This window comes from Acanthopagrus latus, chromosome 4 (assembly GCF_904848185.1).
Source record: "Acanthopagrus latus isolate v.2019 chromosome 4, fAcaLat1.1, whole genome shotgun sequence".
NCBI classification, from domain to species: Eukaryota; Metazoa; Chordata; class Actinopteri; order Spariformes; family Sparidae; genus Acanthopagrus; species Acanthopagrus latus.
In genome coordinates, this window is record NC_051042.1 from 15,506,589 (window position 1) to 15,527,688 (window position 21,100).

A 21,100-nucleotide genomic window follows, 5' to 3' on the forward strand; every position below is an offset into this window, starting at 1 on the left:
CCAAAAAAAGATAGCTGTGTTTTGTGTTGCCGAATGACGTCGTCTGGGACTTTTACTTTACTGTACCTCCACCTCCCTCACCCTTTTGTTTTTCCTCTTTTCTCCCCAGGTGAAGTCAGGTGGCTCATTGCTGGGAGTTTCTTTTGGAAGCTGGCCCAGTGGCATGATGAGTCCCAGCCTCCCTCTGTGCAGCAGCCCCAGCCCCATGCCAGGTCACTCTCTGGAGGGCAACACAGCAGCAAGTGTCTCCAGCAAGAGCGAATCACCTTTACCTCGCATTGAGAAAACCTCATCCATGCCCTCTCCTGCCCTGGAGATGCCCAAATCCCTGGACCATCCTTTACCTCGTCCTATTCCAGAGGGTGAGTGACACCGATACATTGAGAGGATTGAAAGTAGTCAACCCCCATGTTTTAATTGAAAAGATTTCACCTGCCTGAAAAGATTTCACTTGCTTGAATAATCCAATATAATTGGATTAGGGAATGTTCTGCTCTGCTGTACGCAATTTCATTTGGGTATAACAAAGCTGAACGAAGCACCTTTTTACAGTGATGTATGTTTAGTGTCTTCTGGCTTACATGCCTGTTTGTTCTCATTGTCTCAGAGATGCTGACAGGGTGGTGGCGGGTGTCTGACATCGAGGAGCTGAGGGCTTTAGTCAGTGCTCTACACAGCCGAGGCGCCAGAGAGAAGGGCCTCCAGAGGCAGATGCAGAAATACATAGAGATCATCCCCCAGGTCTGCACCAAGCACAGAGATGGTGAGTGTCTCAACACCTCTTCTCAGTACATAATCATTTTATGTAGCTTGGCTTCATGAAGAAGAAAATAGATTTCATACCCAGAGATGCAGGTAAATAAAAATAATATTAATGATCCCTGCCTCTCAAGCGGATGGATACCTGTGTTCAACTGCATTGGTGAGTGTATATCTGGCTGACTGATATCTGTCATTTCATCCATCTAGTGGCCATGATCGAGCTGCATGAGCTTGAGGAAAGCCAGGTCAGCGTGGAGTCGGTGCGGGGCTGGTGTGTTGAGGAGCAGGCAATGGAGATGGACATTGCCGTGCTACAGCAGGTGGAGGAGCTGGAGAGGAAGGTTACCGCAGCCAGCCTGCAGGTCAAGGTAAAAAATACTAACACAAGAACACAAATATCCCCTTTAAGTTTTGTTAGTAAGCGTAAGAAGTGTGTTTAACTCTCAAAGACCTCGACAGCTGCCGGCGGCTAAAAATAACTATTGTTCTAAAATGCTTAATCTGGTTTGAACCGCAAATCATATCCGTCTGCTTTAAAAACTCATGTGAAGTGGAGTTTCTCAGCTTTTTAGTGGTAGTTTATTCTTCCCTTGCTTCAGTGTCCTCTGTTATGATTAAATAAACCCTCCTACTTTCTCTCTAAACCTTTAAAAAATAGTTATAAGTTGCTTAGGAAAGGTCATATTGAAGTCTAGACCATCCAAGTAAGTAAAAAAACCCTAAACTTCCTGAGGTTCTTTTTGAGGTCACAGTAAAAAAATACCACGTTTTAACAATGTTAAATGGTAAATTCATCCATTCACAGACAAAGAAAATACAAGATTTGGACTTTAAATGAGCCAGACTGAAACTTAATGATGTATGACACTGTATGCTGTCTACATACTAAATAAATACAGGAGAGTCAGGCAGCCCAAAATAGTTATTGGTCTCAGAGGGTTAAACAGCTGATTTCCTCTCGCAGGGCTGGACGTTCCCGGACCCTCAGTCTGAGCGGGAGGACCTGGTGTATTACGAGCACAAGCCGCCAACCAAAACGACGCCAGCATCCGCAAACGCCGGAGATAAGGAACCCAAGGACTCCAAGGAGCATCCAGAGGAGCGGGGGGAGAAGGGCGGGGTGTTGCGTCACCCGGACAACCCGCTGGACATAGCAGTGACACGTCTGGCCGATCTGGAGCGCAACATCGAGAGAAGGTACCTGAGGAGCCCCTTAGGTACCACCATTCAGATCAGGCTGGATAATGTGGGTACGGTCACTGTCCCTGCCCCCGCCCCATCCACTAGTGCTGACAGGGAAGGGTAGGTCATTTCTCCAACCAAAGCTCCCCCCCTCTCCCACTGAGACCCTTTTCCTCTCTCTGTGTGTGCTTCATGTTTCCCATACTACTCAAAAAGTGAGGGTCTTTGCTGCTTTCACGGCAGGTTTTTTTTTGTGGTGGCTTGTTGCATTTTTTGTTCGTTTCTTTGGTCTTGTGCGGTTTTTGGGAGGGGTGGGGACTCCACTCAGCTTCATTTCCTCTATAGGTATTATTTACTGGTTCACTGTTATTTTCTGCAGTCATCTGCATGGTGTTGTGCATCAGTAACCTTGGTTATGGGCATACTCATGGCTCCCACTGTTCAGCATACACTTACACAGGTTTTACTCCTTCACTCTTTCTGCATGAACGTCCCCTTAACATAACAAAAATCGGTGTGAACTTCTCCCTGGTGCCCTACACCCCCTAAAATCCTCATGCCTGTCTCTGCACAGCTGGAGCTCTTTAAGGTCTGCTGTCTCGTTGGCGGCCAGTTCAACTGATACAGATTACTGCTTGTGCGTGTGTAAATACACAAGCATATTCACATATGTGTGTGCATTCTTGTTTCTCATCACCTCATTATCTTCCCCCAGTGGTGAGGAGGAGGTGGCCCATGGTATGAAGGTGTGGAGGAAGGCCCTGACTGAAGTGCGTAGTGCTGCCCAGTTGGCCATGTGTATCCAGCAACTGCAGAAGTCCATCGCCTGGGAGAGGTCCATTATGAAAGTGGTGAGCAGCAGATAAAATAGAGGGGTCAAGCCCTTTTGGTGGGATACCATGGGAACTTATTTAAGAAAAAAAAATGTAGTGAATGGCAAGAGACAAGAAATGTTTTGATCTTGACTTGTGCCATGAAGTACACATACCGGTATAATGTTTGTCAATTTAAAAGATAATTCTTAACTTGAGAACATTACAGTTTGTCATAAATGTAATGAAATATAAGACTGTACCAATATGCAATTTCAAAGATTTCACACCCAACAGCCGCACAAATGACATCGTCTCTTTAAAACCTGCAAACTGACAAAACCTTGGCAGCTCGGTCCTGTATATCAGCCAGCTCACTGAACTGACTAAGCCTGGTTTCATACAGTGTTTTTAAAAGTCATACTTTAATAAAAGTAAAGATATTGTGTTATATATGAGCATATATCCTTTTACAAAAGTGAGAGTCACCCATATGAATAGTACTTGAGTAAAAGTCTTGTATCTGATATTAAATGTACTTAAGTATCAAAAGTAATTTTCTGGCAAAACAAAAGTACAAGTCAAATTAAAAGCATATAATTTTTCAAATGTATGGAGATACTGTGTGCTACCAGTCGGCCAGTTACCTACCTGGACAATTATTGAATCCAATTGCAACATTTTTCTGACAATCAAAATGTGTTTTCTTTTCTTTAATTTTTTTTTTTCCTTTTCATCTGATTGATGAAAAAAAATATTTATGTAATCTGCAAAGTAACTGGTAACTAAAATTATCAAATAAATGTAGTGAGTAAAAAGGAAAATACTTTTTGACTCACAAAGCGTCTTTTAAGCTGACAAACATCATCATGTGTAATTCACGGCGCAATTCAAACAGCATCGAACGCTTATTTGGCTCCCCCATTGACTACTGTACGAAATAAGGTCACATAGGGCACACCCAAAGGGGCGGGACTTCTCTCTATAGAAATCAATTAAAGTCAAAGTCTATTCAAGAAGTGTACATTAGATTTTAATGGTTGCACTTTGGTTTTTTTTGTTTCTTTTTCAGTACTGTCAGATGTGCAGGAAGGGGGATAACGAGGACCTCCTCCTGCTGTGTGATGGCTGTGACAAAGGCTGCCACACTTACTGTCACAAACCCAAGATCACCAGTATCCCGGAGGGAGACTGGTACTGCCCAGCCTGCATATCCAAGGTAGCAGCGGCTTTTATAATGCATTGCCATCCACTCTCCAGTGGATCACTCCATGTGTTATTTGTGCATGTTTTGCATTTGAGTTACACTTGTTTAATTTAGAGGTTTAGGAAAATATTGGTATTACAGCCAAAACAGATATTTTGCTATTTTGCACCAGTACTCAATATTCAGCCACTTTCATGCTCAGGGATTTTATGTATTTATGTAAATATTTGAGGCATTTTATGCCTGTATTTGAAAGTGGACAGTAGAGAGCTGAGAGGAAATGAGAGGGAGATAAAACGACATATAACACAGGTTCAGCTGCATGGATTATACATTTCCCCTAAAGTTTTATTACGTTCCCTCTCATCTTTTATTGTCTGCAGCCTGGACTTGGCCTGTATCCCATTAAGTGACAATAAAATCATCCATTCATATTCATTCTAATAAACGTCTGAGAAGCTGGAGGCTATTTCAAGCTTTACAGAATGTTTTTTTTTATGTAGGTGTTGTCAGGGATGGAACAAAAGAATATTGGAGTTGTACGACATTGTTTAGAGAAGGCCAGTGTTAGTGTCATAAATCTGTGTAAGTGGATGCTGTTCTATTAGTTTTAATTGCAACAGAACTCAGTGAATGCATTTTTCACTCTGTGCAGGCAAGTGGTCCATCTCCAAAAAACAAAAAACCTCCAAGCAAACAAGTAGCATCGACTGCTGCAGGTGGTAAGAAAGGCGGAGAGATGAAGAAGAATGGGAAACAGGCGGGTAGCAGCGACGTGTCGGAGGACGACCCGGCCAGCGCCAGCAGCACACCCAAGAAAGGAGCAAAAGACACCAGCAGGAAGAGAAAAGCAGAGGAGAGCTCACCTGCTCCGCCAGCAGCCAATCAGGAGAGCCCTGCATGTGTGAAGCGAGCCAAGACGGCTCGAGACAACAACAGGGACCTGGGATTATGCAGGTATGCGTCTCTGGCCTGCTCGTACTTGTCTGTCTGTTGAATTCCTCATCAGTTCATCGCGCTCTTCTCAACTGTCGTACAGTGACCGCCGTCGTCTGTAAGACTGGATCAAGATTATTTTATTTATCAGTAAATCAAATTATTTGTTGGTTTAACCCTGTTCACTTGTTATTTTCTAGCAATGTTTACCTCTCATTTGTAGTAGCCATTAGTCTAATTTATTTTGAGGTGGTGTAGCTTGTTATTAGCTCATAAAAACACAGACATTACCTAATAGATTTTTGGCCACTTCAGGTCAGCAGGAACAAGCTGTAAACCAAAACACCGACATTATTATCACCTTTTGAGTCTATATGGCAAGCTTGTTTGCAAACAGCAGTTTACTTACACATCCAAGAGACGCTGAGCTACATCATCATTCATCTGGAGTTATGTGTGTGTGTGACCTGATGAATACAAATAGAATATTTACTGATTTCAAAGACATGAAAAACAAAAGCAAGCACACAAAAAGTTACAGATTAAGTTAAATTGGTTGTAAAACCCTGAGCTGAAGATGCTTCTAATCCCTGTAGAAGTGAGGAGGACAGAGCCAGCTGATAATTGGTGGTTCATTGCTACAAGCAACATATATGTGACTCACTGTTAACATAAACACATAGATAATAGTTGGAAGAACTATATGGAAGAAGGAATCCCAGTGAAAAGACAAAGAAGGCTTTTCCTCTCACAGATTAAATTCTGGGTTTGTGTCTAACTGTGTGTGTATGTGTGTGTGTTTGTGCTTCCATCAGGGTTCTCCTTGCTGAGTTGGAGCGGCATCAGGATGCATGGCCTTTTCTCACACCCGTCAACCTGAAATCGGTCCCCGGCTACAGGAAGGTCATCAAGAAACCGATGGACTTCTCCACCATACGTGAGAAGCTTGTGAGCAGCCAGTAAGTTCCCTTCACTTCTGTTTGTTCTCTCCTCTAGTGAAAGCCTTCTGGGCCTTTGCACAGAATTTAAAGTCGGTGTGGTGTTTCTGAGAAAATGAGTTTTAGTTACACTGCAGTATGGAATGCATCAGCTCTGAGTAAGTTGTACTAACAGTAAGATGTTTTTTTTTTTTTTTTGTTTTTTTTCTTATCTCAGGTATCAAAACCTCGAGACTTTCATCATTGACGTCAACTTGGTGTTTGATAACTGTGAAAAATTCAATGAAGACAATTCAGACATTGGTCGAGCTGGTCATAACATGAGGAAGTTCTTTGAGAAGCGCTGGACGGAGCTTCTGAAACAAACAAACTAAACGTCTGTTCAGATTCTCACCATAAACCCATTCAACTTTTCATACCGGAGCACCTGGTTTTACTTTGTTTTCTGACGGAGAACGCGGCATTGCAGGATGGAAGAAGGAGTCAAATCCTTAATAAGGAACCCGGGATGTCACCTTGAGAAGAAGGAAGAAAAAGTCGTTACATGAGGTGCACTGGATTTTATTACAACAGGGATAAAAGCCCCAAAGAGTCCCAGAGAAATGGGGTGTCGTAGTGCAATACCATTCCCTGTCTCAGAAACACTGCACTGAATTAATCCTCAACTGTCACTGATGTGTCTGCGCTAGAATACTTTCCACTACTTGTAAATAGTCTTTTGTTATTTAATCGTATTATAGTGAATGTATTTAATTTTGTAATAATTATTTATGAATCAAGGTCCACTTCATTTTCTATGAAAAGGAAGAATCAGCTGAACTGCTTTGAATTAAAAAAAAAAGGAATGTGTCTTTGTGTTATAATTTTTCTCCCAAATATCAAAAACAAAGCCAAGAAAAAAGAAACTGTTTACACTGTTCAGTGCTTTGGGGCATCAGAGGACTGTATTCATTTGATCAAACTGTAAAACTGCATTTATTTACAGGAACGGCAGAGGAACAGTTAGACAATGGCGATTCATGTGTATATACTGTTTATTAATGTCAATATTATGTCTTGTTTGGAACGATGTGTAAAAATTGTTTAAGAATATTAAGATATTGTTTATGCCTTAGAATGATTGTAGCATTCTATTTTAGTGAACGTGATGAAAACATTATCATAAATATTGTTTGTACAGTATATACATATCCTCTGCAAACACTGTGGTATCCTTAATCTTGGTAGTGCCTACCCTTCCAACAGGGGCATGTAGGGGATGTTATTGTTTTTAGTTTTTCATTCTTATCACAACGTTATTTTTTTAATATGAGTTCAATCCAACAAGGCCTCCAAAGTTGGACAGTGACACAGAAATCATTCCTCATCATAAGAAGAAGAAGAAAAAAGGAACAACAAGCATTCAGTTATGCTTCCATGATGCATTTCCTCGTAATCTGCCACAATACAGAGGACCTAAGGCCATTTGTAACCACTGTGTTGAACCTTGCTGTGTGTTGTGGCCTGATGGAGGCAGCTAGATTTTTTTGTACCCAAGTCAAGAGTACTTGAAGTTACTTTATTTAAGATATTGTGGAATAAAAGTATCATTCTTTTGTAGGAGCTTTATTTTTCACTAGTGTGTGGCACGGACCTATTAAAAGGATGTTTTTCAACGTAATTGACTCAAGCTTGTTTTATTTCTGTTCCCTCCTACAGAGCTGCTTTTATTTTGTGGATTCATCCTCTGTATTCTCTGAAGTTTGAAATCATAATTGCATCAGGCTCGGTGTCAATGTGTAGACTGTTGCATAAGGGCCACAGATAGATTAGACAGTGTTCAAACCCTGAGAAATCTGAAAGCTTTTCATTCGGTCGCCTGTCTCTCCTTCCAGGATCGAGAAGTCCCCAAACGAGACTATACGCAACATGAATAGAACGACCACGTCCTGAGTCACGTCAGAGTTTAATATTAAAAGTGATTGTTTAATGGTGCATTCACCAGCGGGGTGAGTTTTTCATTTGTGTTACTCGCAAGTGTTTTTCCCCACCTAATCATCTTTCACTTTACTTTGCATCAGCTGGAGTACACTGTGTTGGGATGAAAGGAAAAGTGAAAAAAAAGTGTGTATTCATCTGAAGACGCAACAGAATCTTCAGGGTTTATGTCATAATTTTAACTTTTTAACATAATTTTGATTCATTTAGTGTGTCATAGTTTATTATTAAGACAATTGCAATTACTAAATATTAGTTTACTCATAATTTTGTGGCTTTTTAAACCACATTTTGACTTTTAAATTAATTATTAAAATATATAATTATACGACTATTAGTTTTAAACTATAATTTCAACTTTTTATCTCATAGTCATTTTAAATCTCTGTTTCATCAATTAATTCTTCTTTTTTTAAATGCTCATGTTCGATAAGATATTATAAGATAATATTTTTTACGTCTTCATCAGTCTTTCTTTTTACTAGTGGAATGGCCTTTCTTATACTTATTGTATCATAACTAGGACTTCACATTATATTGATTTTTTATCTGACTATATTTCTTATTATCAATGCTTTCACTTTTCGGCTTGGCAGAAATAGGCTCCCTTTGTTTGTTTTTGTTTTACCTTGAAACTGAAAAGAGAACAGATTACAAAGACCAAACAGTAGCATGTAGAAAACACATTTAAGCCAAAATAAAGCTAGAATACAGACATCAAACAAGAAGAATACAAATATATGCATAAAAAGAGATATAAAGATATAAAGAGATTTTAGGGTAAAAGGGTAAAATTACTTAAATACGTTTTACATGCTTTGTGATTTAAGCGATTTTTGTAGTGAGTTTAGTTCTTAAAGGAAAAGTGACAACTTGGGAAGCCATCTAGAGAATTTCTGTTTGTGCATAAAATCTTTTGCATTCATTCTGATGAAGTTGATCACATCCTCATGAGCGCGATCATCTTGTTAAGCAATATATTTAAGGTTAGGGGAAAAAGACAAGCTGGCTCCTAAAACATGAGACTTCAGGTCAGAAACGAGCTGCCATACACTCAAGTCAGCAGAGAGGGTGACGTAACTCGCATGACGTCACGGTCAGCTGGTGGATGAGGAAGTAAACAACACTCGGCTGAACTCGCAGCACGACGGAGAAAGGTAAGACACGGCCGCTGCTGTCGCCGACACCTCAGTTAGACTAGATTTTGTGCCTGGGTTTGTCTGTCCGGACTCTTCTGTCTCTGCTGTGTCTGGAACGTGTTTGACTTTTAAAACCCTGAAGTAGAAAGTTTAGAAAGTCCTCTCGGCTCTGCTGCACGGTTAGCTTCCGCCCTAGCGACAGTATCTACAGACAACAGCCTCCGTTACTTCTCTGCCAGCTGGGTGTTCTTGTTATCTTAGCTAAGTGTTGGGACATTTTATCGTTTGACACAATTTGTGTATTACCACAAGGTGAATCCACTCGGGGTTTTCCTTGTTCCATGGTCTGCCTGTGAAGTGCTGTGCAAACAAATTGTTGTATACATGTTTAAATTAGCATCGTCTGCTGTAACTGTTTGTTCTGTAACTAACTAACTAGAGGCCAGAGCTGCAGACCTGAGAGGTCTGAGGACCTGACTTACTGGAGATTTCACTCCACTTCCTCAGGGAAGCAAATATGCATAAAGAAATGTAAAAGGAAATCCAGCACGAGGAACTTTGTGAACAATAATTCAGAGGTAAATACTTACATAGAAAATTAATACATCTTAGAATGACTAAATAAAAAGGACATTCAAATGGAAAGTAGATAAATAGCTGAATTAACACAAAGGTAAATAAATACAGAGGCGAATAAAAGCAGAAAAGTCTATTTAGTCACATTTCATAAATTAATTAATGTATAGATAATGAATAAGAAAAAAAGGAAGTAAATATGTTTTTTGAAATTAGAACTATTAAGGCAGACAGCCAAATGAACAGAAAATAAAGTAATATTAAAAATGATAATATAACAGTCTTGACACAATATACTAAAATAATTTTAAAATGATGCAGTTACTCCACATTAAAAGTAACATTAAAAAAAAGCTTTTTAATTAAAATTTTATTCAATGAAAAAAAGGACTTTATTAAATCCCTGCTGCTGCATGGGGGAAAATAAACTGGAGGAATATGTTGAATATGTTGTTATCACTTCTTTGTGAACCTGGCATGGAGATATTTACATTTAATGAAACACTTCACTTTTTGTATGTTTTTTACATCCTCTGTATGTTAAATTCAAGGCATGGCAAGTTTATGTAGCATCATACACACACAAGGCAGTTCAATGTGCTTTACAGGGGCACTGATATACAATAAAGATAAGAGTTTATAAGGGGCACTGTGTAGTTTTGGAGAAGAAATTAAAAGTCAGAATTTGAATATTAACAATATTAATGAGGTAATAATACAAATTCAGAATTTTTTTTTTTTTTCGCAACTGAACAAACTTAAATTAAATTGTGTTCTCCTCTCAGATCACTTCATTTAAATAGTTTGTTTAGGCATGAAAAACAGTTAATCAGTTCAGATATTAATCATTTTTTATTAAAATCTCTCCCCAAAACTACACAGTGCACCCATAATAAGATTTTAAAATGTATCCTTCGACTCACAGGAAGCCGGGGCGGTGATTTAAGTGCCGGTGTAACGTGCTCCACCATCTCTCTGATCCTCAGGAATCAGCTCTCCAAATGATGTCTCTGATTTGCACTTTACAAGACCATCGAGACGATGTCAACTGGTGTGCCTTCACCAGCAAGCTGTTAGCCACGTGTTCTGGGGACAAAACCCTCAGGATATACAACACCCGGGACTTCTCAGAGCTGCCCTTCTCGCCACTGACAGGACATGGCTACGGCGTCCACTGCTGCTGTTTCAGCGCCTGCGGACAGTTCCTCGCCTCGTGCTCGACTGATGCCACCACGCTGGTCTGGTCCATGGACACGGGGGAGATCGAGGCCGTCCTGGAACATCCCGGTCGCAGTCCTGTGAGGGTCTGTGCCATCTCCCCGGACTCTGCCCACCTGGTTTCCGGAGCGTCTGACGGCACTTTGGCTCTGTGGGATTTCCCCTCAAAACAGCTGCGCAGGTAAATATAACAGCTTGTTATGAAGCTGAAACAATCAGAATATCAATTGGCAGATGTAATATTGATCAATTACATGGGTGTAGATTGGTTTCTGAAAATGGTACATTTTATAGTTTACTATGTTTTAACATTTATAGACTAAATGATTGATTGATTCATTGGAAAAAATACCCAGCGGATGATGTTAATTTTGTAATTACAGGCTGAAAACCTCTACAAACAGCTCTCCTCACAACAGTGTGTGCAGTAACATGATCTGCACTGTCCCGACAGCACCCGGTTCTGGTGTTTTGTCAAACTTGAATAAAGGAATTAAAATGCACCGTGCCTGTTGATGCAGCTGATGTCTTTTTGCCTTTGTGCAGGACCGGAGCGGTGAATGACACAACAATGGTGGCCTGCTCCTTCAGCCCCTGCAGTCAGGTGTTCGTGACAGGCTCCACCTATGGAGACCTGCGTCTGTGGAACCTGGACATGAACCAGCTCCACACAGAGAAGAACGCCCACGACCTGGGGGTCACCTGCTGCACCTTCGCTCCCAGCATCCTCAGTGGTGAGATCTTGACAGATGATTCTGGTCAACATTTGAGAGTAAAGAAATCTGTATTCTTTTCTTTTTCATGTAAACTTCTGAATAACTGTTTCAAGATTTCCTCAAATCTGATTACACAATTGTTTTCACAGAGATTTGCACAGAGGCAGGACTTATTAGAACAATTGATATGAAATAAATTATTCCACATTACAATTTGACCCGTAATTCACTGGAAATTAGATGAAATTGTGTAACTATAAATAACCATGCAATTATTAAACTATGATTAAGAAAAATAAGTCTAGGTCAAAGTAATATGTATTATTCCTGAGGGAATGCAGCCAGCAGTAATGCAGTCAACACACTAATGAAGACACGGACACACAGGGAAAAAAAAAACAAAACACGGAATTACATAATGTTATGCAACACCCCAACAACAGGAGGCACCGGTGAGCTTAAATCTATTGGATCTCTGCAGACTGAATTTGGTGACAAAAAATAAGTTAGTAGTGATGTTCGAAAGGGTTATAAACCAACACACACACACACACACACACACACACACACACACAGCCGGTCCAGCTGCGTCTCCATTCAGTAACCAGCCTGTACGGGAAACCATAGCCCGTAAAACTTGCGGTCCTTTGCATTTATATCACCATATAAACTGATATCCCTACATTAGTCCTCTGGTGCACCATTTGTGTTTTACATGTCTACCAGATGTTAAATCTTAAACTCATATCATCATCACAAAATCTGCCAAAAGAATCCTAATATGATCTCTGCTTTGGATAGCGTTCAGCCTCACGCACGTCGTCTCTGATAGAGGATGCTGACGGTCATGTTGGAGCGAGCAGCACTGTAGTATTAACATCCGCCAGTCGAAGTCACACCAGATTTGGTGGAGCAGTGTTGATCTGTTTGGCCTTCCTGTAATTTGACTGCAAAATCTGACTGATTGCCTCTCATCGAAGCTGATTTCTTTTTTATTTTGTTTTCTTGTTTTTTTGTCTTTCAGGCGGTCAAGTTGTGCAGTTTCGTCTGGCGTCCTGCGGGCAAGACAGTCACCTGAAGATCTGGTCCATAAACAAGTCGAGCTCTGGAGGTAGAGGGGGCAAATTAATGCTTGACAATCTCTCTCTTTCTCTCTGTGGCTCATATGAACCTCTGTCATGATTACAACCTTTTATAGCTAAGATTGTAATGTACACGGTTCCCGTGTTTCTCACATCATGTATACACTAAGTAGTAAGTAATGATACTTCAAGAATTCTTTAATACCAAAGTTATAAAAAATTTAGATCTTCTTCCAGATTTTCTGTCAGAGCTGCACAGATAGTGACAGTGTTGTGGATGTGATCAGTATCTTTTTCTGTGCCAGCATTATGTGCAGAACTAAAGACAACAAAACCTATTGTGTTTGCGTGGACTTTATTTGAATTTGTGTGTTTAACTGCAGCTGTTTGTGTCTCGTAGCCTGTAAGATGCAGCTGCTGCACACATTAACTGGCCAGTCGGCTCCGGTCCTCTCCTGTGCGTACTCCTCAGACGGCCAGCTGCTCGTGTCTGGGTAGGATCTCCTCGAAGCATATGTGAAGTTTTAAATCGAGTTTGTTATTTTCCAGGCAGCCCATATTTTCTGTTTATGCCAGTGCTGTATGAAAGTGATGTTACTGGGACTGAAACTTGCTTGAAATAAGTCATCTTAGCGGATATGATTTACTCATCCTCAGTTTTTATCTGATAATATTGCGTTGGTAATGTTATTTTGAAGAGCGAGTGTCGCCATTGGGCAAATGCACCGGTCCCCGAGCTGTAAATGAAAGTCCCGTGTTCAGAAAGTAAGCCAAAGGTTGACGAAAGGAGTTTTCAAAATGCACACGAATAAGACAAAAAAAAAAAAAGGGCACAGTTGTTCACTGTGACGTTATATTGTCTATTTCAGGCTAGTGGCTGAAAATCAAAAATCCTCTGGTTCACTTTGAGAAACTGTCGGCTGTCCTATAAATAACATACCATTTGTATTAAATTGGCTAAAACATGTACAGTAAATACCACCATTGTTTTACTTTAAAAGACTCATTCAAAAGATTTCCAAACATCCCGATTCCCTTTGGAAAATTAAAAGAAGAAAAAGAAAAAGTAATAAAACTTTATTTCACATCAGATAAATAAATAAAGATGGTTTGTCTGGATTTTTTTAAGTAGGCCACCACCGACACATTTGTAAGAGTGCAGTACTGCAGTTTAACCACTGGAGGGAGTCATTGATTGCTGCATTCTTCGACCTGACCAGGCTTTACCAAATACTCTGTTACATCAACATCAACATGTTCCTGACAAAGTTTCATCTTTTTCTTTCTTTCAGCTCTGTGGACAAAACTGTTGCAGTCTATGATGCTGTAAGTTCTTTCATTTTTCACTGATTCATGTGGTTGTCAAAGGTTTTACCATAACACGTAACTTGTATTCTGCTCCAATCATAGCGTAATGTCATAAATATATATATATATGTATTTGTGTGCCACGCTTTGCCTGTTTTGCAGATAAATGCTGTTTTGCTGTACACACTCAACCAGCACGAGAGGTAAGCACTGACTTATATTTACTTATATTTACCTGATATTTCTGCTTGAATGTAAACATTATTTTGTCCTGAGGTAAATACATAAATCTCATCTTGGCAGTAGAGCCTGTCAAACATATCAGTTATCTGGGTATATGTTATGGACCGATGTGAAAATGTTTGTTTTTTTTGTTTTTTTTAAAAAATTATACAGAGATTATGATATAGAAAATTATACTTTGGATCATTTAAATTATATGTATATATCTATTTTTTAATCCCTTATATTGATATCAGCATCCACTTCAAAAAGTGGTAAAAAAAAAAAAATATCGATGAGGCTCTACTTGCCAGACAGAATGTGCAACAGTTGTCTTTATGTAATAGTGAAAATATCAATGAAATAGAAATATTACAATATATTGGTAATGGGACAAAAAACTCAATATTCCAGCTCACAGCGCGATATGACTGACACCAATTTATTAACAGTAACATTAGAACAACAACAAGCAAACTATGCATCTCACATGTTGCTTCATCACATTTGCTTTGTGTGCTTGATTACCAACAGTAGTTTCTTTAAATAATCAGGAGCTTATTAGCAGAGGATCTAACTAAGTCAAATTCTCCAATACAAACACTTTTTTTTTTTAAAGTCACAACAATAAAGAAAAGCCGGCAGAGTTCCACTGCACAGAACTATAAACATACTCTTCCATTTTACACAAGATGGCAAGAATCCGTCAATGTGAGAGGTTTTTTCGGAAGAAAACATGATTATTCTCTCGCAATATTACTTTTGCCCGTTCTGTCCACTGTTGTTTACACTCCACCACTCACACACTTGATGTTGTTTGTGCTGAAAAAGAGGTCTTTTCACACAGTTTCTCTGGCAACTGCCGGAACCTTTTCTGTTTGCACACAAATCATTCAGTCCGTCTTCAGTAAACATATTTTTGGTTGAAACCTGCTGCGAGATGAGTTTGTAATGCTGACATGTGAACAGCACAGGTATTCGTAGGGAATATTCGTGTTTCTGGACCTGTTTTGTTTGGTGTTTCAGTTAACTGGACAACTGATGAGGCAACACGTTGACATATTTCCAGACCGGTTTTATTAGGTTTTGATACCACAAATCGCTCAGTCGTATAAACGTGAGGGAAATGTGTAATTTACAGCAAGATATCACCTGCAGTGAAGGCAGAGATAGTCCCTTTCACAGATAACGACCCAGTGCGGTCATAAAACATGCTTTTTTTTTTTTCTTTTTTTTTTTAGAAAAAAGGTAGGACAGCTATCACTGTCTCTCTCCCTCCACACACACATAAATGCACATATAAGCCACAGCTGAATGATTGCACTTCCAAGCTATTTAAGTCCATCAAGCCACCTGTGATTGAAAGGCAGAAAGCTCAGTTCCTTTCAGTTGGAAAATGAAAGTCATGTAAGAAAATCACTCAGTGAAGTGGAAGTAGATGCGGCAAGTTGAGAGAAAGTGGATAAATGGCGAAAAGGTGAACGACAACACTTGACAAAATGCCTCCAGGAGGAGACTCATTTGACTTTAGACAAACTGATAATATAACAGAGCGTCTCGGGTTACTGCAGCCTTTCACCACATTCCTATGGGAGGTTTTTAGAGACATTCATTTGAAGCCAGTTAGCTTTAGTGGATCAACACCTCTGAGCGATCCAGCTTAGGTTTGAGAGAGATCGCCCCCCGTTAACGTTCTGACTTTCTTGAATCCACTGAAAATGTGATTTCAGTCCTTATTTAGATCACAGTGGAGTCTTTGACCTGGGAAGGCATCGCCAAATTGGCCCTTTGATGGAGAACATTTCAATCACTGCTACATATTTAAGTCTGTTATTGAGTCATAGTGCCCACTTGTTAACCTCGGGGCCTCGGGCTTCAGTCTCTGAATGCTTTAAATGGACCTGCTTGAAGAATCATTATTGTCTTTAAACTAACTTTAAAAAAAAAAACCTTTGACCTTTTTACTTTTTCCCATGAGTTCTCTTGCTTTGCCTATGATGGATATATTATCATTTGGGATGCATAATATTGGATTGTTACCTTCATCGAATATGGTCATTTTTTTTTCCAACTTGATTCCGGATATTGATGGATGGCAATTTTTTTCCCACCTAATTGCCAGGAACGTCAAGTCAACGGTTTTCATTGTGTGCGCGTAAGATGAGCATCATCTTTTCTGTCTGTCATATCAGCAGAAGTGTTCGTTCCATCCCGATGTGATATTTCATCTGAAAGCCTTTATCGGCTGATATTGATGATGTTGGGGGTAGAACGGTTAGCCGCCCCGACCTCATACTGCGGCTGACATTCATGCATTTCCGGTGTTGGTGATTTTTCCGTCAGATTGCCAATAAAACAGAGTCATTTGAAAATGTGGTGCTTTGGTTTTGATGCAACGTCCTCTCACACAAAGTCCCACCTGCAGCACTGTCTGATCTGTAACGTGTCACAATGAATAGCATAAAAACACTGAATAATCTGAATCTGAGGAGTTACTAGTAATTCAATTAATCAAATGAGTGTAGTGAAGACAAAGTGTAAAGTAGCACATAATGGAAACACTCATGTAAAATACCTCCAAGAACAGTACTTGTAGTATTTGAATTTTTACTACAAATAAATATCAGTCCCAACATTATTTTTCAGTCTCTTTGATTTCTATTAATCTGTATCGGCTGTGAAAAAGCCATATTGGTGATGATGTACCGATAATATAGCACCTCTCAAATTTAAGACATAATATGTAAGACTTCTGCATTCAGATGTCTAAAACCACAACCTTTGTTATATATTTTGCAGAGTTTTGTACTTACATTATCTCAGATGTTTCCGCTAATGTCCAAACCCCGAGAAACCCCCAGGTTTATTCAAGATAATGTGTGAATTGGTTGCCTGTTGCTGTAACTTCTGGGATAGAGTGAGTAAGGAAGTCTGCCTCATCTGTGAACATCTGTGCCCGAGTCATGTCGGAAAGATTTTCATCAGACAGTGATGCATGTTGAATAATGTGTTCACCACCAGTGAAGTTCGTTTGGCAGCAAGATTAATTGTTCAATTGTCAATTTACCCCAAGCAGCCAGATTACTTTACCATGCTTTAGTTGTAAGCTAGCCAGCAGCGGAACACACATAGGTTGTGTAGGTGTGTCGTCGTCGTTCAGTTCATGTCAACCTCTCACTAAACTCAGCACTCACCACTGACTTTCTTCAGTCTCTTCTTTTTCCCCTCTCATCTCTGTAACGTCATGTCTGTGAGGTAAAGTACATTTCTCCTGCAGCTCCAGTCAGCAGCACAGAAACGCAGAACATAAACACAAAGCAGTCAGGTTGATAAACGGGGGGTGAAGATGAATCCACAGAAAGTCATCTCTGCGCTCCCCTCCTGTCAGTTAATGACTCCCGATCAGAGCAGGATTCAGTGAGACTCCAGGTGTTTATTCCTCTGGAATGTCTGTAATCTCTAGTGGCAGAATGTACATATTGTGTGTAGGAGACTCAGCTGTTTTTGCCTTATGATTGATAGGTCTCTTTCTTTTTTAGTCTTTTACCTCTCTGTTCGATTTCTGTCCTCTGCTGCAGGTACGTGACAGCATGTGCCTTCTCTCCGACTTCACCGCTAATTGCTACAGGGTCTATGGATAAGACTGTAAACATCTGGAGGCTGGAGGACGGATGCAGCACCAACGGTGGGGAAAACACACACATTACTTAAAACGGAGTAACATCTAAAGTGTATTTTGACGATTAATTATATATTTTTTTTGGTCTTGTAATCTGCCTCCTTCACCCCACCTCGTGTCCGATGGAAAGGCGGGAAGTCGATTCCTGGTGAGTTTTTTTCTTTTACCGTTCTTTTTGTTCCGCAACATTTGAGACTTGAAAGGAAATCGCTTTTACAGTGACAATGTGCGCTAAGTAACAGCAAGCAGGATTCGGCAGTCACAGACCTGGTTTTATTGCTCCTGTCTTTATTCCCAGGTGCTGTGCTGTTTGCCAGCTGTAAAAATCTGCAGAAAATCTTTAAGAACCTGCGTGTACTTTCAGCTAAATATGGCTCTTCTAAGAAAAACCATCAAGTGAAGTCAGTTAAATCTTAAGTGGTCTTATTGGAAGAGTTGCACCTCAAAACCAGTCTCCCGTCGTGCGTCGGTGTCTTAAGATGTCTTGTGTTAAACTACGTTCATTTTGACTTGAAGGACACAGCTGCTGTGTGCTCTCTTTCCCTTAATCACCCTTCAGTCTCAAGTGTTGGAGGTTTGCTCAAGGATTGCGTGGCATCGCTCTTATTTACACTGACTAATTCCTTTTTTCTTGTTTCAGAGAGGTCTGCTCTAACATCAAGTGATGGTAGGAAGGACGAAAATATGTCTGTACTGCAGAGTAGGTCACACTGAGGTCTAAAAAGTAAAAATCAGTAATTCAGCCACTAGTCCTCATGTTATATGTTGATTAAAAAAAATAAAAATAATTTATAATTCTAAGGTTTTTTTTATCAGCAGGTGTCCAGACCAAGTTTGATCTGGCAATTTGTCTGCAATGTACACACTCCTTTTCCCCTTCTCTTTTCATCTTGTGTCAGATAAAACGTCGATGAAACCTCCAGACATTTATTTATATAACTGTACAAGCTGTGCCCGCCACGGCCTCCTAATCAATAATTAGTCTGCAGGATTCCAGAATATACTTGCATGGAGAATATTTGGCCATTTTTCAAAAGGTGCTGCAGCCGCTGAGGACTGACCGTTCTGCTTTGATTCATTACTCTCAGGGAGAACCACCGCGGGCCGATCGAAGCTGCTGGTCAGCGATTGGTCGGAGGAGGATGTGTCATCGTGGCTGGTGGAGGAAGGCCTCGGGGGATTGGTGGACAAATTCACGGCTAACAACATAGACGGGACAGAGCTGCTCAGTCTCACCAAGGAAACGCTGGCGTCAGAGCTACACATAGGTGAGGATGACAGGCACACACTGCTCAGCGGGTGCTATGCCACTTCTTCTGTCCCTCGTTGTGTCACAGACACTTGACCAAAATGTAAGAATGTAAACCCAGCCGTATGGGTGTTGCACGCCCGGTCTCTTTTAAGAACGAACATGTGCGGATTAGGGTTTTTGCACCTATTTACATGGATAAAAGTGACACATTAAATTAAAGTAAGGGTGAAGGAAGGATAGAAGGAATGAATGAATGATGATGGGGGTTTTACTCAGTGCGATTACATAATATTAGGCTGCCCTGCAAAAGTGCTCAGCTTTGGGGCTTCAGCAGTTGTGACTTTAATCTGGAGCACTTCATCAGTTACATAACCCAATCCCCAAAACAGTATTTCCCATAAGGTATGAAAGTGGATTTACACCTAATATCATAAAGGCCCCTTTTTTTTTGGTTGTTTCAAAGTCTTCCTGAACGTCAGGCTTGTATTTTTATTTCTATTTCTGCATCCTTTGATTGAACAGACTATATTTTTCTGCCTCTTCTACACGATTTGCAACCACTAAAGTAGGAGTGTTGTGCTGTCGATGTCAGTCTACCAGCTATCCCAGCATTCGTCATGTAGTTGTCAGCAAATGTTTGTTGTACTGCCATGCCGTCATTTCCATCCCACAGTCGCTGTCAATCACCCCGCAGTTTACACAGCTTCAGTGCTGCGACAGCTTGTGTTCACATTGTTCTGTTTTTAGTAACGGAGCATAAATCTCACCTATTTAGCAGAAACCAAACTTTCGAGAACAGTGCTGAGTAGCAGCGTGTTTCATCTACCACGATGAAAGACGGAGAAACAGGCATATTTGCCGAAGGTGGGAGTGAAATCAATAAAGCGTGCTTTTCTTCTGAAGAGGCAGAATGACAAAATGAAGCCCAGATGCACCAGTGAGATGATCACGGAGTCTACAAAGTGTGTTCCTGTTCAGCTGGGGTTAGCTCTTTATTTTTACGAGATCATTCATGGTGTAAATTATCTGAATAAATGCTTCTAGTTTCTCCGGCGGTCGATTTCTACGGAAAAATGTTATTAAAACAGCAGTATTCAAAATTAAAATGCCCTCGAGCACCTGCTTAGTATTTCACTTTGAATTGGACAGTAAGCAGACATGATCTGCTCCCACCATCTCACCCACACTTACATTCGTCCGTCCAAGAGTGGACAGAGCTAAACGCAGGAATTACAAATGTTCAGAACCTTGATATTGATATTTTTGTGTATCTAAGTGTGTGCTTCAGTTTATCTTGTCCCATTGTTTTAATGAGAGCACACAAAGTCTTGATTGTTCTCTTGTCTCCTCTGGCACATTTCCTTGTTCTCTTTCTTGCGTCTGTAGAGTCAGTCGGCCTGCGCAGTAAACTCCTGAGGAAGGTGGAGGAGCTGAAGAGTGAGTCAGTGTGTTCAGGCATTCCTGATGAGTTCCTTTGTCCGATTACCAGAGAGCTTATGAGGGAACCAGTCATTGCTGCAGGTAAGAGAGAACAGACTTGTCCAATTTACATGTAATGACACAACATATGAGTCCACTCATGAGTCAACTGTGGTCGTATCCCAACAGATGGATACTCATATGAAAGACAGGCCATCGAGAGCTGGATCAACACCAAGAACCGCTCCAGCCCCATGACCAACCTCCCATTACTGACCACTCTGCTCACCCCGAACCACACCCTGAAGATGGCCATCGGCCGCTGGAAAACCACCCACTAGCACCCAAAAGATGCCCCAAATACTTTCTCTAAAGTAGAAATCAAAATACAGTGCATGCATGGATGGCAGCCACAGGTGTGTCGGATTTTGTTCCATTGAGGCATCTGCACAGCGTGCACAGTTGTCGTTCAAAAACATGCCATTTTTGATTGCCGCGGAGCCGAAAGGCAAAATTGAAACAACAGGTGTAAATATTCTTTCATCTCATTGAGTTTTTATGGCTAAAATCTTGGTAATCGGTTGCCTGTTGACACATTGGGTAGAAACAGAACAATACGGACATCCCAGGGGAGTGCTTCTTTTGGCTACCCGAAGAATGCACATTCAAAGCGGT

At 40.5% G+C, this 21,100-nt stretch overlaps 2 protein-coding genes across 15 annotated transcripts in view; both read left to right on the forward strand.

Annotated features, from left to right (window-relative positions):
* Positions 1 to 7,497, forward strand: part of baz2ba (bromodomain adjacent to zinc finger domain, 2Ba) — a 70,394-nt gene extending 62,897 nt beyond the window's left edge. For 6 of the 11 annotated variants that reach the window (XM_037094876.1, XM_037094877.1, XM_037094879.1 and 3 more), the window contains 9 exons: positions 110 to 362; positions 608 to 763; positions 970 to 1,130; positions 1,727 to 2,064; positions 2,660 to 2,795; positions 3,829 to 3,975; positions 4,619 to 4,920; positions 5,715 to 5,858; positions 6,055 to 7,497. In XM_037094876.1, coding sequence (XP_036950771.1) covers positions 110 to 362; positions 608 to 763; positions 970 to 1,130; positions 1,727 to 2,064; positions 2,660 to 2,795; positions 3,829 to 3,975; positions 4,619 to 4,920; positions 5,715 to 5,858; positions 6,055 to 6,211 — 1,794 coding nt within the window. In that variant the 3' untranslated portion in view covers positions 6,212 to 7,497. The remainder of the gene's footprint in view (positions 1 to 109; positions 363 to 607; positions 764 to 969; positions 1,131 to 1,726; positions 2,065 to 2,659; positions 2,796 to 3,828; positions 3,976 to 4,618; positions 4,921 to 5,714; positions 5,859 to 6,054) is intronic. The other 5 variants (XM_037094880.1, XM_037094886.1, XM_037094883.1 and 2 more) reach the window with 1 other exon arrangement.
* Positions 7,498 to 8,868: 1,371 nt separating this feature from the next.
* On the forward strand, positions 8,869 to 20,838 carry wdsub1 (WD repeat, sterile alpha motif and U-box domain containing 1). 4 transcript variants are annotated; one of them, XM_037095069.1, is made up of 13 exons: positions 8,869 to 8,971; positions 10,516 to 10,928; positions 11,294 to 11,481; positions 12,488 to 12,574; positions 12,946 to 13,039; positions 13,838 to 13,871; positions 14,016 to 14,056; positions 17,654 to 17,760; positions 17,885 to 17,902; positions 18,395 to 18,454; positions 18,843 to 19,022; positions 20,393 to 20,527; positions 20,615 to 20,838. In XM_037095069.1, the coding sequence occupies exons 2-13, from the start codon at positions 10,531 to 10,533 to the stop codon at positions 20,764 to 20,766; spliced, it is 1,494 nt and encodes a 497-aa protein (XP_036950964.1). In that variant the 5' UTR covers positions 8,869 to 8,971; positions 10,516 to 10,530; the 3' UTR covers positions 20,767 to 20,838. The 4 variants fall into 4 exon arrangements, with proteins under 4 accessions (XP_036950964.1, XP_036950968.1, XP_036950969.1 ...); XM_037095073.1 differs by having other exon boundaries at positions 18,395 to 18,421; XM_037095072.1 differs by having other exon boundaries at positions 8,905 to 8,971; positions 10,455 to 10,928.
* The last annotated feature ends 262 nt before the right edge of the window (positions 20,839 to 21,100 follow it).